The sequence below is a fragment of the Chinchilla lanigera genome, unplaced genomic scaffold, assembly GCF_000276665.1.
Source record: "Chinchilla lanigera isolate Chin_1 unplaced genomic scaffold, ChiLan1.0 scaffold00034, whole genome shotgun sequence".
Taxonomy (NCBI): Eukaryota; Metazoa; Chordata; class Mammalia; order Rodentia; family Chinchillidae; genus Chinchilla; species Chinchilla lanigera.
This window is the reverse complement of record NW_004955435.1, coordinates 12889526-12904642: the sequence shown is the minus strand read 5'-3', so window position 1 is coordinate 12904642 and position 15117 is coordinate 12889526. Positions and strand designations below refer to the sequence as shown.

The window sequence follows — 15117 nt, the reverse complement described above, 5'->3', positions numbered from 1 at the left end:
CGCCCCTCTCCCCCTACCTTTCCAACTCACTCTTTGCGCAAGCGCAACTCAGCTCTCACCGCCCTCCTGCTCGCATGGCCTTTTGGGAGATGTAGTTTCGGAGGGTGTGCTAGTGCCTACGCTGCTTGCGGCGCGAGCCCATCCGAAATGCACAATTGCAGGGGGATAAGAGAAGACCAGAACCCCAGGATCTCCCCTCCTAACCCTTGTGCACACATTCTTTGTGACACCAGTCCACTCTCAAGCTCACTGCACACGCACCACAGCTCAAACCTCGCTCTGCCCAAGACGTCCCTCTAAGCCACGCGCCAGCCAGCTGGCTGGCGCCCCTTCCAGGGCTGGCGGCCACGAAGCAACTCTGCTCCCCTGTAGATCGAATAGGGTAGGTGCAGGGAGGTGGGCGCAGCGCGAATCGGAAGGGCAAGGGGAGGGAGTCTGTAGGATGTGCTGAAGGACACAGGGGTTGGAGTGGGGGAGGGCCCCAGCTCCCGCGTCGTTCCTCCTCTGTGGGAAACCCACGCTGCCCTGATGCAGAACAGAGGGTTGGCGTGCTGCTGTCTGGGTTTGGTAGGGCCTAGCTTAGCGGACCAAGATCACCTGTCAGGATGACAGAAGGCTATCAGAGCCAGCTCCGGAACTAAGGTGCCCAGAGGTTGCTGGTGTTTGCAGCGTCTCTGCTGCTCTGTCTCTCTTCTCCTGAGAACTGCGTTCCGATCGATACCCTGCACTGCCTCTTCCCAAACCGTGGCTGAACCCTGATTCCATCCATCATTTTGGCTTCTTTTTCTAATGAATATTTTCTGTGCTGGAAGGGCTGCTACTGAAGCCTTGGCATAGGAAGATTTCTCATCAGATCTGTCATTTTTCCTTCGTAAGGCCTGGAAAGTACCTTAACCATCCACCTCTTTCTTTGTAGCTGATAACATTTCTTCCCACCTTTCACACAAGAGACAAAAGTCTGCCTCTTTCTTTCTCCTCAGCCCCTCACACTTCACCCCATATTGTATCCCGTTAGCTAAGAGGAAACCAAGTTTGGGAGCAAAGAAGTCATGGTCTATATTTTGGAGACCTCAGATTTTCTTCTTTTCATCCAGGAAAGGTTTAAATACTTAAAGGATAATATCTGAGGGCAAGGAATCTTAACCTGAGACTCACAGATGATCCCTAAGGGTCCTGGAACCTGGTGAAATTGAATGTAAAATTGTGTCCAAGTGCATTTTTCTAAGGAATGTAAATGTAGAATGTGACTGTCTTTCTGAAGGCGGTGGAAGTGCAAGTTTGTTCAGCAAGAACCCGATAGTAAAGAGTGGAGCATATGGCCCTCAACTGACAGGAAGCTTGTTTGGGTCACAGATGGTAGGAGAGCAAATGGAAACAGCAATGTGGAAGCCACTATCCTTTGCCTTTTGAATTTGTTCCAAATTTGCTAAAGAGTCTCAGTTACTTTGGATTAATTGGGTGCCACCAAAAGAGGTGATATCACCAGGCTGGGGCCTGCTAGAAACAGCTGCTAAGCCAGCAGACTCTTAGTTGGGGTGCAGAGAGGAGAGGAGTGGAATGATGTCTTGGTAGAAATGTTGATATTTATCCAAGAACTTAAAGCAAGGGAGAGGAAGCCAGGGGGGAAATCCCCATAAGGGTTCCAGTCTTGGCTCCATGGCAAATGCTTGCAGCACTGTTTATTCAAATGTGTAATAACAAGCACCAGAAAACAACATGCAACATTCTCCCCCCACCCCTGATCTGCAATTTCAAAAGTAGGAGACTTGTGACCACGATGCTGAAGGGAACTCATGTGGAGGAAAGATCCTAGGTGGGCACCTGGCAGGGTCAGAATCTATCAGGGCAAAGGGCAAGTGCCCTGCCTGTTGGCCTCCTGCAGCCGCTGAAGAAATGAGACACCTTCTCCTACTTCAGGCCCCACTATGCAAAGCAGTGATACCAGCCCTGGTTGGAGGGGACATGAGCCCTATGAGGACAGCCCTGCCCTTGGCACTTTGCCCAGACCAGCCCTCTGGAGGTAATGAGGCAAACTGGTCTTTCTTCCTAGGGTGGCCATGTAGAGAGGCTATGGCCTAAATCAAGGTTTTTAGCTAAGAATCATCCAGCCTCCTGAGGAGGAAGGACCTCTGTCCCAAAGAATTCTGGGCTGGGAGTTCTTGGCAGGAGTGAATTCCCTCCCCGCTTTTCCTAGCTGAAGGGCCAGCTGCTAACTTCGGCCCCCAAATGAGAACACTTTATCCATCACATTTCAAATAAATTATAAATACAGACACAGAATCCAAACACAGTTCTGGTAGAAGCTGCTCACAGACCCCCACAGGGGCTGGCTTGAAGAGAAATGAAAATCACCCCTTTGTTCTCTGTGTCTCTGGAGCTGTAGACAAAACTGTCCCACCTTGTTCTTGAGTAACCATGGGGACAGCTCAGGACCGAGAGAGAGTTTCAGACTTAGGAACATTCTCACCCCCATCTCCTTTCTTCCCTCCTCAAATTATTTCCCAAAAATCTAAAAAAAAAAACAAAACAAAACCCAAAAAACTAATTTTTTTTACTGAAGAACTCTGGAGAATTTGGTGATGTAAATCTCACACTCCCCCTGAAAGTGGGGGAAATTCTGACCCAAAGAGGACAGGACTGGCCCTAAGTCAAAGGTCCTAAACCCCAAGGATGCCAGTAATGCACATGTTACTATAGACAGCACTGAGGGGCGTGCGGAGGTTTGAGGGGGTTGACTCAGTCCTCAGGAGAGGTTGGCACAGGACACATTCACCTGTGGGATGCTAAGTGGGCCAAAGTGGTTAGATTCTTCCCTCTTCGTCCTTCCCTGAGCAGCCCTAAGGCCAGGGCAGATTGAGGTGTTAGTATTCTCCGGCCTTGGGGCCCAGAGAGGGACTGAAGGAGGTGTCAGGAAGAGGAAATACACCAAAGACAAATATAGATCTGGGTCCCGAAGTGAAGAAGCACCAATAGCATCGGCCTGCCCTGTACTGCGGAAGAGATAGAGCCTGACAGAAAGGAAGAAGCAGGGAAAGACTGGGAGGGCCAAGGAAAGGGTGCATCCTTTTGTAAAGCTGCGGAGGAGGAGTATGAAATGTGCATTAAAGCTGGGCATGGTGGTGCACATCTGTAATCCCAGCACTTGGGAGGCTGAGGCAGGAGGATCGCTGCAAGTTCGAGGCCAGCCTGGGCTACAAAATGAGTTCAAGGCCAGCGTTAATTGCATAGCGAGACCCTGTCTTAAAAACACAAAAGAAAAGTGAGGACTAGAGAAGGAGCGGAGGTGGAGGGCATAGGTATGAACAGAGTTGGGGAGAAATGGGCTCATCTATCCATGTTCTGGAGCTCTGGGATAACTCAGCCTCACGATGGTCCTTTGGGCCCTTCCAAAGCCCCTATGTGGCCCCACAGGAATAAAAGGAAGGCCTGGACAAACTTCAAGAAGGATCTTGCCTCAGACCCAAGAGGCTGGGGAAGGGAGATGGGCTGAGAGGTGGGGGGAGAGGGAGGGGACTGAAATCGATATGCTGCTGGCCTCTCATCTCCTGTCCCAAGTGTGAGATGAGACCAAACCCAAGAAGGATGGGGAGAAAGGGAAGGAGTCTCTATAGTAAATAGACTTTAGAGTGCTGGTGGATAGTGCCCCAGCCTGGGGGCAGGGGTGGGGTGGGGTGGGGTGGACGGGGTGACGATGATGTGACTCAGGAAATACAAAAAAAAAAAAAAAAAAAAGATTCTGCCAGCAAGTTTCCTGGCTTTCTTCCTTAAAGTTGCAACTCACTTGCAGTTTGTCTGCTCCAGTTGAGTCCAGGCCTCATGTGAACCCTCTAAGGGCCTGTTTCTAGAATAGTGGGCCTCCCTGGATCATATATGGTAGGCTTTGTGGGCAAACAGAGGCCAAAGAAGTAAGGGGGAAGCTCTGGGCTCTGGCTACATGGACCAGGAGGACGCCCCTTGACCCCTGTGTGGACAGGTGATTGAAAAGTAGCTGGGGACCAGTTTCAAGACTCTGATCTGTTGCCCCCAGCTCTCACCTGCAGCAGAGGCTGGTACTTAGAGGCTGGGAGGGTACAAGTGGGACCCTGTGTAAGATGCGTGGGTCATGGCAGCAGTCAAGAATCTCTGAGCTCCTGCCGACAGGGGCTCCAGCAAGAGGAGAGATAGGAAGCCACTAGGACGGCTGCCCAGGTTTCTGACAGTTGATGCCTGCCTACCCGACGTCTTGAAGCCCAAAGCCCAGGATGATGGGGGGAGGGAGCTGGAGGAGGAGGAAGAGGGAGGCCCTGGAAGCCGGAGGTGTTGAAGAGGTGCTGTCCAGTTCGGGAGTAGCCAGATGGGGGCTGCTTACTGCTTCTCCACAGCTCCTTGCTCAGCTGCGCTCTCCTGGCTGGAGCCCTGGCCCTGGTCCTGGCCCTGTCCATGCCACGGGGTCTCTTTGAACACAAACCAACAGTTCCCAGCCCACAGGAAGAAGTTGATAAAGCCGAAGAGCTGCAAAGAACATCAGGGAAGTTTGTGAGAATGGTAAGACAGCAACAGCATAAAAGCAGTAAGGGTGCAGTTTCTACGTTGGAGGAAGAGGTACAGAGGGCTAGGAAGACTAAAGGGCAGAGATCTGGACATAGAGGTAGGGTTCAAAGTCATCGTACATCTAGGGATTCCCTGGTGAAACAGGCTAACTCTATCTACAACTTCTACCCAAGACCGAGTGTGGTCACTAGCTGAATCTACCCCCTGGAGTGGTCATCACACAAAACATACAAGACACCAAGAGGCAGGGCCAGCTGGGCTTCGCACAGCACCTGTGGGGCCTGCTTCCAGCGTTATCTATGGGGCTTGTGCGCCTGGAGCTGTCCAAGGTGCTCCTTCCCTAAAACCAGGGTCTCCACCAGAGTTATATTCAGATATTTATTTAAAATATTTTAAAAATCTCACAGCAGGTAATGGTTGGGGCATGAGATGATGTTTGCAATTAACTTTGAAATGCACTGAAAACTGAATTGATGGATGAAGAGAGCTGTAGAGATATATACTAAAGCAAGTCTAAGGTCCAGGAGGTAAGTTCTGAGTATTCACTGTAAAGTTCTTGCAATTTTGCTGAATACATGAACATGTTTATAATACAATGTTGAGGGAAGCAGAGTGTCAGAATGTTCCAGAAGGCTCCCTGGTGTGCCAGCCTTTAAACATTTCAAGTGTAAGCCCTGTGGAGATCCAAACCATTTTCAGAGTGGGTCTGAGGTGACTGAAATGACAGGGAGCATTGGGGAAGCTCCAAGTCCCAGCTATTTACCAGATAATGTGGACACATTTCAAAGCTCTAACGACTGGAATGGCCAAACACGCGGAGCCACTGCCACTGCCCCAGAGCCCTTTTCCCACGTGGAGGGCTAAACAACAATAAGCCCTTCTCACTCACTCTGGGTCTGCTCCCATCCCTGAGCCCCACCGCAGCCCTAAGCTCTGCCTTCACATGTCCATGTGTGCGCACACATAATGTAAGATAAGTGAGGGCAAGAGGCAGTACAAGGGCATATGTACATAGGGCAGAAAGATGAGGAATGCGGCAGCTCTCAGGTTCCCCTCATTCCAAACGTCTTATCAGGTTGACATTTGGTGCAGGGAGGCACTCGCTAGCTCTGCGTATAAGGGATACCAGCTCGGAGGCCCTCTTCTGTTACGCTTAAGCCTAGGACAGGACTGAACAACTGTGACAGCACTGCCTCCCCTGGACCCCTTTCATTGCTATAGGGCTCACCACAGAGATGTTGGCCAGCCCCATGGAGGGTGTGGCTCCAGGACTGCACACTGCTTCCTCTCCATGGCACACGGACATGGCTGCAGTCAGGCTGGACGGCCGTGTGGCTCCTTTGACATCCATCAGGCCCTTGCCCCAGGCAGCTGCAGCTACCAGCCAGAAGAAGGTGAAGGAGACAGTCACACAGAAGTCCTGGGAGGAGCAGAGGGATGGAAGATACACTAAGAAAGCCCCCACGGTGCCCTTTTCTTTTCCTTTCACCATGATGCACTAGAATCCTGGGGTCCCAAGCCAGCTGCCTCTTCCTGCCTCACCTGACACCTAGAGCCTCAGAGGGTCCAGATGGTCCTGAGGAATCTGTTCACTGGCACAAAGGAATCCTGCCGCTCACACTGCCCTAACTCATGTCCTCAGAACTAAGGTCAGGCAATAAGGTGTCAAAGCATCTGCTGGTCAGTCTCAGCCCCAAACCCGAGGGACCTAAACTTCTGACTCTTTCCTCCCAGCTTTTACTTTGATCACCAGTGCTCAGCTATAAATAGTGGCAGAAGCCAGACTCAGGAGACAAAGGAGTTTTCTATCGTATATCTTCCACCTTGTATGCCTGCAAAAGGGAGAAAGTAAAGAGAATGGTACTAGTAATAGCTAACACTTGTATACCAGATACTTTACATACATTCTCATTTTCTCTCTCAAAAACACTCTAAGGAGATATTACTGCATCCCCATTTTGTGGCCAATGAAACTGAGGTTTAGAGGCTGAGTAACTTGTGTTTTCTTCCAGTACCAGGAATCGAACTCACGGCCTTGCGCTTGCCAGGCAGGTGCTTTGCCACTGAGCTAAATCCCCAGCCCCCATGGCTGAGTAACTTGTTGAAGATCACACAGCTAGTAAGGGACAGTGCTGAGATTTGAACCCAGGCAGCCTAACTCCAGAGCCTGCTTCTTTATGTTGCTTTTGTGCCTTCTGTGAGCAGAAGCAAACAGAGAGGATTGGTCAGGGCAGAGGTTCCACATATAGGTGTCAGGACCCATCACGTTTGTCCTCCCCTCCAGCTCTGACTTCCACCCCAACAGATATCCCTTCACTTCCTCCACCCTGTCCCTCTGGCTCATGCTCACTCACCACCAGTGGGAAGCGCTTGTTCTCCGTGTAGAGTTTGTGAAAGCGCAGGTAGAGGACTAGGGCAGCCATAGTATAGAAGAAGGAAAAGATGCCAAGGGTCACAAAGAACTCAGCAGGGGCGGAAAAGTCCCCCATGAGGTGCATGGTCTTGGAGGTGGAGTCATCGTCACAGAGGGGCATCTCATACTGGACCCGGTGTAACCTGCAGGTGGCAGGGAATGCTTTCTGAGCCCAGGCAAGTCTCTCTCCCTGCCACAGCAAGTCCCCTGAGAGTCAGTCATGTGCTAGTCCTCTCCCTGGGACACTTACAGAGCCAAGATGGGGGTCGTGTAGGGGGGAAAACTTCTGCAGGGAACCTTTCAGTTAAGATAGGATTTTCATCAAGAGTCTATTCAAACAGCACCTCCCCTCAGCTGCCACCCTGTACTTATCCACCTTCCCAGACCGTGGGGACCAGGTATTTCCGAGTATCTCTCGGGTCCTGTAGATCACAAGTATAGTATGTATAGAGCAAATCATCTCTCTTCCTCTGGGAAAGCATACACTCAGGGACCAAGTTAAGTTTGGAAGCACTCATTCTTAGGCCTTATTTAGGATTCTCAATTTAACTATATTGGACAAAATACAGAGACCATTACAGACAAGAAACACTTAACTAATTTGGGTGCTGATACCAAAAAGGTAAACCCTATATTCATTCTTCTTTAAACACAGGCTTCCCTATCCTTGGCTCCCAAGTAGCCAGGAAAGAGTATTCTGTTCTACCTCCTGGTCAAGGTATGCTTCTTTGTAGTCTGGTGGTACCAGGCAAGTATCCCACATCCACTCTTTAGGATCTAAGTACCAACCAACTTTCTTACTTCAGGATACAGAGGATGCTGCAGAGGGTCAGAGAGAGCTACAACTTGCTCATACTCCTGTAAACCTTCATCCCCAATGCCTGAGTTTTTTCGGTTTGAGCTGTTGTGATGTGCCATTGATTGAGCATGGACTTGAACATCATACTAATGATCTGTGTTTGTCTTATGTTTTTCTCTGGCCATTGTGTCTGAAATCACTAAAGGGCAGAAAGGATCCATCTGTTTTCATTCTATTTGAAACTGGAACGGCAGATAAATAGTCTTTAGATTTGTGGAGGAGAGTGAGACCAAGCAGGTCCTGCTAATCTAGTGAGAGAGTGTGCTGGGCCAGACCCAATTCCTGCTCACCTGAAGGGATAGCCGAACAAAACAATGATGGAGCTCACGTCCTTGGCTTCGTTGTTGCAGCGAACCATTGCTCCTGTCTCCCCGCTGTAGGAGCCGCAGGACCCGAAGGCGAAAATAGCAAAGAGCTGAGAAAGAGTGAAGTCCCCTGAGAGTCAGAAGGCCTCACCTGGCCAAGGCAAAGAACCACCCTTGACTCCAGCAGGTGCAAATGCTGAGGAGGGAAGGAGTGGGGTTCCCTTTAATCGTGTTTCTCCTGGGAAGGGACCTACTACTGCCGCTCATCTTTCAGTTCAGGGCTTTGCATTCACTACACAGGGTACTGAACCAAACAGCCAAATGAATAAGGTAGACTTTGAGAAGTACCTCAGAGGGAGATGAAAGAGAGGAAATGGATGTTTTCCAGGTCTTCTCATTGGGCTTAATACAGAGGACTACAGATAGCCTGTTTAAGATGATGACTACCACAAACCTCTGTCACTCTGGATTTTGGAAACTTCTATCTCAAAGCCACACTTAATTTTTCTCCTGAAAAAAATAGAACCTCAGAAATAGATTCCCTTGCACCAACCCTAACATGCTTTTCATTTCTCTTTGAATCAGTCAGAGAATCTTGCCCTTGCCTTGTTGTGAAATTCTGGTTGTTTCCTGCCTCAGTGGAGGTACAGTATGGGCACAACTTCTACCAAGACTCCCCACGATCCTGTCAGCCTCACTCCTCTTCCCCGAAAGCACATTTCCTTCCAGCAGCGGTGCTGGCTGGTCCAATGCTGACAGTCCTGGCTCAAGCCCAGAGAAAAGTACCCTCCACTTGCCTTATCAGTCTCTACTATTTTCCTGCTGGTGTTTCCCTTTGTAATCTGTTGATGCTGCCACTTCTCAGTACTAAGAACCAGAGGTGTTTCTGACCACTTGAATTGTTTTCTTGTCCACCTTTCATCACATTTGACTCCACCTCCTTTTTGAGTGATGTGAAATTACCTTATCCTCAGGTTCTCAAATTTCTTTCTAGGAAACACATTTTGGTTAGAAGAGATGAGAAGTCAGAATCTCTTATTCTCCCATATCGTGTGCTCGGTCCCGGTTTCCTAGGGATCTACCTCTGGTTTGTACGCGATGTAATCGTTCTTATTACACACTGATCTTATTCTGTTAATTGTTCATTTTCTTCATGTTTCTCTGTGAGCCAGTGCCTTGAATATTAAGCATCTAGAAGACAGCTAATTTACATACCAATCGCATACCCAGTGTCTAGAATAGATTTGTATGTTATTTTGCTAATGCTTGTTGGTGTCATGGAGTGAAAAAAGATCTGGATTAGGAGCATGGAAATCTGAGTTCTAGTCCTGGACCTGTCATGAATTAGTAAGGCAACTCTGCTCTCTGAGCCTGTTTCCTCACCTGTAAAATGAAGGGTTTTGAGATAATCTCAAGGCCCTTTGCAGCTCTGGAATTCTCTCACCCTCTGAGGGTAACACTGTCAGTGTGCTCTTGGCTGAGTTTTCCAACAGCTGTGCTCTGCCCCTGGGTAGCATCCAGTGCCACTGCCCTGCCTTGCATGGTCTGGCCTGGCCTGGCAGAGCACCATGCTGGAGCCATTGACTTCTCTGTAAAGGTCATAATGTGCATTAGGTGTTTTCAGTAGGTTTCTTCCAGGCAAATGAAAATTGTCTTCATCTTTAAAGGTGCCCAGGGAAGAAGATGGTACAACCTCTCAGCAATGCCTGCATAACTTCCATATTAGCATTAACCTACATGATCTGTACCAGAACCCTGCTTGCTGTTCTCCTGACAGAGCTGAGAGAAGTCAGAGGAAGCCCCTGCATCATTGCTGGTCACAGACCCAAAGTTGCTCTCAGGCATAACAGTGGAATTTCTCTAGCTTTTCTTTCATCTTTGTTGGCTCTGTAGCTCTCTGATTCCTTGTAGATGTTTCTTTAGTCCTCTTGCTTTCTAGTGTCTCAAACTGGACATGTGCTGTCATATGTTAGGAAGGACAGCAGTTTGTTATGTTTTTACCCATCCCAGGTAGTTGGTGAATGGCTCCTTATAGGTATGTAAGTACTCCTAAGCTGGACTAATGAATGGTCAGTTATGGGGCCTCTTCTTCACTGGCTTTCTCTTGACAGGCATTACTAAACATTTACAGAAATATGACATTTCCTGGGCACCTACTATGTATCAGGCACTGTTGTAGGCATTACTACTTAATAATGAACAAAAGAGGAGGAAAAGTTGTCTTCATGTTTCTGTAGCTGCACTATCTAAAATGGTAATCACTAGTGTATGGGTATTTAATTAAAATAAAATAAAACTTAAAATTCAGTGGCCTAATCATACCAGCCACATTCAAGTGCTCAGTAGCCTCACATGCGGCAGGTCCTGTACTTACCAGCATAGATTATAGAACTTTTCCATCATCACTAAACATTCCGCTAAGTCTAAATGATGACCTTGAGGTTCAAAAATAATTCTGACTCTGTTCTAATGCCAAAGAGGGGAAAAAATACCCAAAATATAATAACTTTACTGTTGACTATTCTCATCTATTCTGATGCTTTGAAAGCCAGGACTCTCCAAACATCATCCATATGACTTTTTAACTTTCCAGAACATACGCTAGTCTACTTTATTTAATTTGTGGTGTGGGGATTGACTGTAGGACATTGTGCACCCTAGGCAAGTGTGCTTTACCACTAAGCTACACCCCAGGCTCCAAGCACATATACTTACATCTGAGTGCCACACTGTCAGATAACAGAGCTTGCCATACAAGTGGATAGTGAGAAAATCTGAGGAGACTCTCATTGATTCTTACAGCAGCAAAATAAAAAGGATCTCAGAGGTTATTTAGCCCATTGGCTTCATTTCATGGAGGTGGAAACTGAAACCCAGAAAGATTAAGTGACTTTCCCCAAATCACATTTAGCTAACGTGAGACAGTCTTCAAATTCACTTCTCCTAATTCCCCGTCCAGTGCTCCTTCTACTTCATGCAGCGTTTATTGAGCACGGCCAAGTGCTAGAGATATGAAGATGAGTAAGAACTGGCTCCTGCTCTGACGACTTCACATCAAGAGAGGTGTGTCATGTTAAAGCAAACCAGCAAAAGACAAAAGCAAAACCGTGCACCACAGTTGTTCAGGCTGATTGAGAGGCTTACAAGTAAGGAGGAAGTAGCTCAGTGCTCTGGGCTGCAGGGATAGAGAAAGATACCATGCCCAGTCCCTCCATTCTCCTAACCTCCCATCTTTCTACACCAGAGTTGCTTCCTTCCCTAACTATGCGGGGGACCAAGCTCCAGGGAGCAGAAGGTAAGATCTGAAACTACCCTGTCACAAGCATGAGCCCCTGAGATAAGCAAAGTGATCATAAAGAACAGCAGCTGTAGATGGAGGCCCTGAGACCAGGGGTTTCTGGAGTTCTGGTGTGAACCAATAATCCTCCTCTTGGATTGGTCCTGCTGGGGACGATGATGATTGTAGTACTCTGCCCCCTTCTTCCTCCTACCTCTGCCATCTCTTTTGCAAAGGTGTCAGGATAACTTTCCCAGTTTAAGGATGAGGCTCCATTGGTGCTGACTTACCTGCTGGTGAAAATCTTGTATCAGTCCAAAGAATACCAACACCATCAGTGCAGTGCACAGGAAGACAAGTTATTTTACCAGATCCTACTCCACAATCATTTTTTTGGTTTTATGGACTCTGCTAGTATCTTTTCAAATCCCTTAAACTCACAGAATTTAACTTTTTTTCATTACAGAGATCCTAGAGTTAAAAAAAAAAACAAAAACAAAAACAAAAAAAACTGTCTTTGGCACCCCCAATGGCAAAATAATCATCAAGAGGGTACACCCAGTTAAAATAATATGATTTATTTATAAGCAAGTAGGAGTAATAATTGAATCAGTTGGAGAGTTTTTTGTAACTTACCATCAAACAGAGAATTTGGCAGTGATATTTGAATAATCTCACTGAAGGGCAAGTCTAGCTGGACAGTCTGTGTAAGGAGAGACTTGGGGGAAGAGGAGATTTGGAAACAGGAGGGAAGGGAAGCAACACTTACACAATTAGAATCCTGCAGTTCCTGGCTTACCGTGTTTTTCCTGAATATGGTATACATTACAGATATTATCTCCTATAGTTCTCCGAGTGAGCTCATAAGACAGGTCTGACCCTCATTCACAAATAAGGAAACTGAGGCCCATAACAATGTCATCACTTACTAGGGCTAGAAATCAGAAGAGGAGACTGAATTTAAACCAAAGTCCATCTGATCTCAAAAAAAAAAAAAAAAAAAAAAAAAAAAAAGAAAACCCAAGGCAACAACAACAAAAACCTAGTTCTCCAATAATCAGTCTATATCCAGGTTATTTTGCTAGCTTGATAGAGACTTAGTGAGACTCCAGAATTGGAATTAAGGTGAAATCAGTTAATATCTAAATTTTAAAGGTACTTTAAACTATAATCTTGACCATAAAAGAATTACATCACTTTTTTCTTGTAAGGATTCCAGTAAAACTTTTGCTTTTTGGTAACAATGACAACAAAAGTTTTCATTTACCATTAAAATAACAGCAAGACTTGTGTTATCTTTTTTTCATCCTGTAGTCAGGAGCATTTTATCCCTCCAAGCAGAAAATGGATGAAAAACCCAAATGACATTTTTACTGTCATTTCTGGGATATGTTCCTGTGTGCTTTTATGTTAGCTTGTCTACAAAGATTCAAAGCAAATGAAGCTCATGCCCTGAATTTACACTACCACAGATGACATTAAAACCAAATCATGTCTCCTTATGATGCTACCTTGGGAATGAAGACTAGTTCTGAGACCAACCCTAGACCCTTAAATTCAGCAGTGTGAGAGAAAGAGGTCTCTCTATAACTCCATCTCTTTGAAGATCGTACAAGTCAAACAGGTCTTAATTCTTAGGGTATCAGTGCTTACCCCAGGAGAAGACTGGATCATTTCCCTACAAATTGCTTTGTGCAGCCTTTATAGAAAGGTTGAATATACTGGGGATAAAGAGCATAGCAGTATTGAAGAAGGAAACTTTTCAAAGTCCTCCCCAGGGAAGATGAGTCCATAGCCTAAAAACCTCATTGTTTTCCTCACCCCTTGACTGTCTGTCTCCAATTTCTCTTAGAGCCACTTATCTGGTTTTAATGGTAAAGTTGTATTCTTGCATTTCAGGTGCTGCTTTTCTGGAATTGCTCATAATAGCTCTGCTGCTTCTGGATGCAAGTCACTTAGAGCCTTAACATCATTCTTCTGTGGTAGCCTCTAGCATTTGAGCAGTGGGTCAGAAGAGGGAGGTGGCAAAAGGTGAAAGAGCTTAGTCAGCAGCTCTTGAGACAGCAGGGAAAGTGGAAAGTCCCCCCCAAGTGCCAGAATCTGCACTTCAGAGCTCCCTGTCGTCCTAATGAGTTCTCAGATATCCAGACAATCCTAAATGCACTATTGCTCCTGAATTCCAGATTTGATGATTCTCATCCAAACCATGCTCTAGGAGCTGGTGACACAGTGCCAGCTCCTGTCTCCAGTGAGTTCAAAGTTCTTTAGAACTCACTCCTCCTAAGTATTAATGTTAATTTATTCCCTCACTAAATTCCGTGCTGAATATTAATTATGTATACACTATTGGTGTGTGGATTGTCTAACTTAAAACGTCCTCGGCAGTAGTGCACTAACCCTCCCCCAACAAGTCTTTATGATTTGAAAAATGACTGCACCTGTCCACATTACTAATTTATACTTTTGGGCACTAGGAAGAACAGACAGCATACTAATATTTAGCATATCAGTAAAGCAACAAAATGGCATTTCCACTAGGCCAAAACTGGGAAAATGAAGACCTGGGCAAATGAGTTTTTCAAGGTCACAGGGTATGTCTAACAGCGTGCCACCTGATTTAGAGCACAAGGGATCCTAGGGACGGTCTGATCCATTTTTGACTAATGTTGGAAACTGAAGTCCCAAGAAGTGACTTGCCCAAGGTCACACAGCAGGGAAGGGAAGGTCCAAGTTTGGAACTCAGAAATGCCTGGATCAGGATTCTATCTTATTGTACACGCCACATCACATTTTGGCCATGCTGTGATTTTTTTGTTTGTGAAGTTTTTTCTTAAGTATTGGGCTGGTCGGCTCCATTCATTCATTCACAGACTCCCTCACTTCCTTACAGGAACACAGGTTACTACAGTGACCTGGGCAGGGAAGCAAACCCCCGCTGGGAGCCTGTCCGCTGCGTCTGCTCCCAGGATCACTCAGGCCCTGGTGGGTCTGAGGACAGGATGGTTTCCATAGTTAGCCTCTTTCCCCCCTTTGCCCTCTGCGGCTTCCCTAGTGGTGAAGAGCGGACCTAGTCCCCCTCATCCTCCTCCCCGCTCCTGCTGCGGAGGAGTGGTATGTGCAGGATCAGAGTTCTGGAAAGGTTACACCCGGGTCCTCTCGCCCGGGTGAAATGTGAGCGTACTGGGCAAAGGCTCCTTGCACATAGAAGGACCGAATCCGGGACTCCGCATGCCTGGCTCCTCATCCTCCTGCCACCGAGCGCTGGAGGAGCAGCCGCAGCCCTCCCCTCCCCCGCCCACCTGTCGCCGCCTCCCACCCTTCCGCAGCGGCCGGCCGCTGTACCTCCCCAGCCCCCACCCGGGCCACATTGCTTCTGGTCAGCGTCACAGGCCGGGCTCCCGAAATAGCCCCGGGCTGGGGCCGAGACTCACCCACTGGAGAACTTTGATGAAGCCCAGCGGCTCCTCCAGGCGCCGCCAGCGCAGCCCCACGAGCAGGCGGTCTACCTGCGGGGACAGAGCCAGCGGGGGTCAGGGTGGCAGAGCCCGGGTTGGAGCTGGTGCCCGTCCTGCTGCTCAGCCACATCGGGGGCCGGGATCGCAGTCAGGGTCAGGCGCCACGGCCAGGTGGCCGGGGGACGGTGAGCGAGCCCGCGGGCGCGCGGGGAGCGGTACCTGCTGGCGCGGCGACTTGTCCGCCGCGCGGCCGGAGCTCTCCGTCGAGGACATGGTGG

The 15117-nt window shown here is 47.9% G+C and overlaps 1 protein-coding gene across 1 annotated transcript in view; it reads right to left on the bottom strand.

Annotated features, from left to right (window-relative positions):
• Positions 1-3187: 3187 nt before the first annotated feature.
• Positions 3188-15117, bottom strand: part of Sypl2 (synaptophysin-like 2) — a gene marked incomplete in the record, with an annotated part of 12190 nt that continues 260 nt past the window's right edge. The window contains 6 exon segments of the mRNA XM_005388862.2: positions 3188-4491; positions 5759-5950; positions 6885-7086; positions 8093-8217; positions 14816-14890; positions 15059-15117. Coding sequence (XP_005388919.1) covers positions 4345-4491; positions 5759-5950; positions 6885-7086; positions 8093-8217; positions 14816-14890; positions 15059-15112 — 795 coding nt within the window.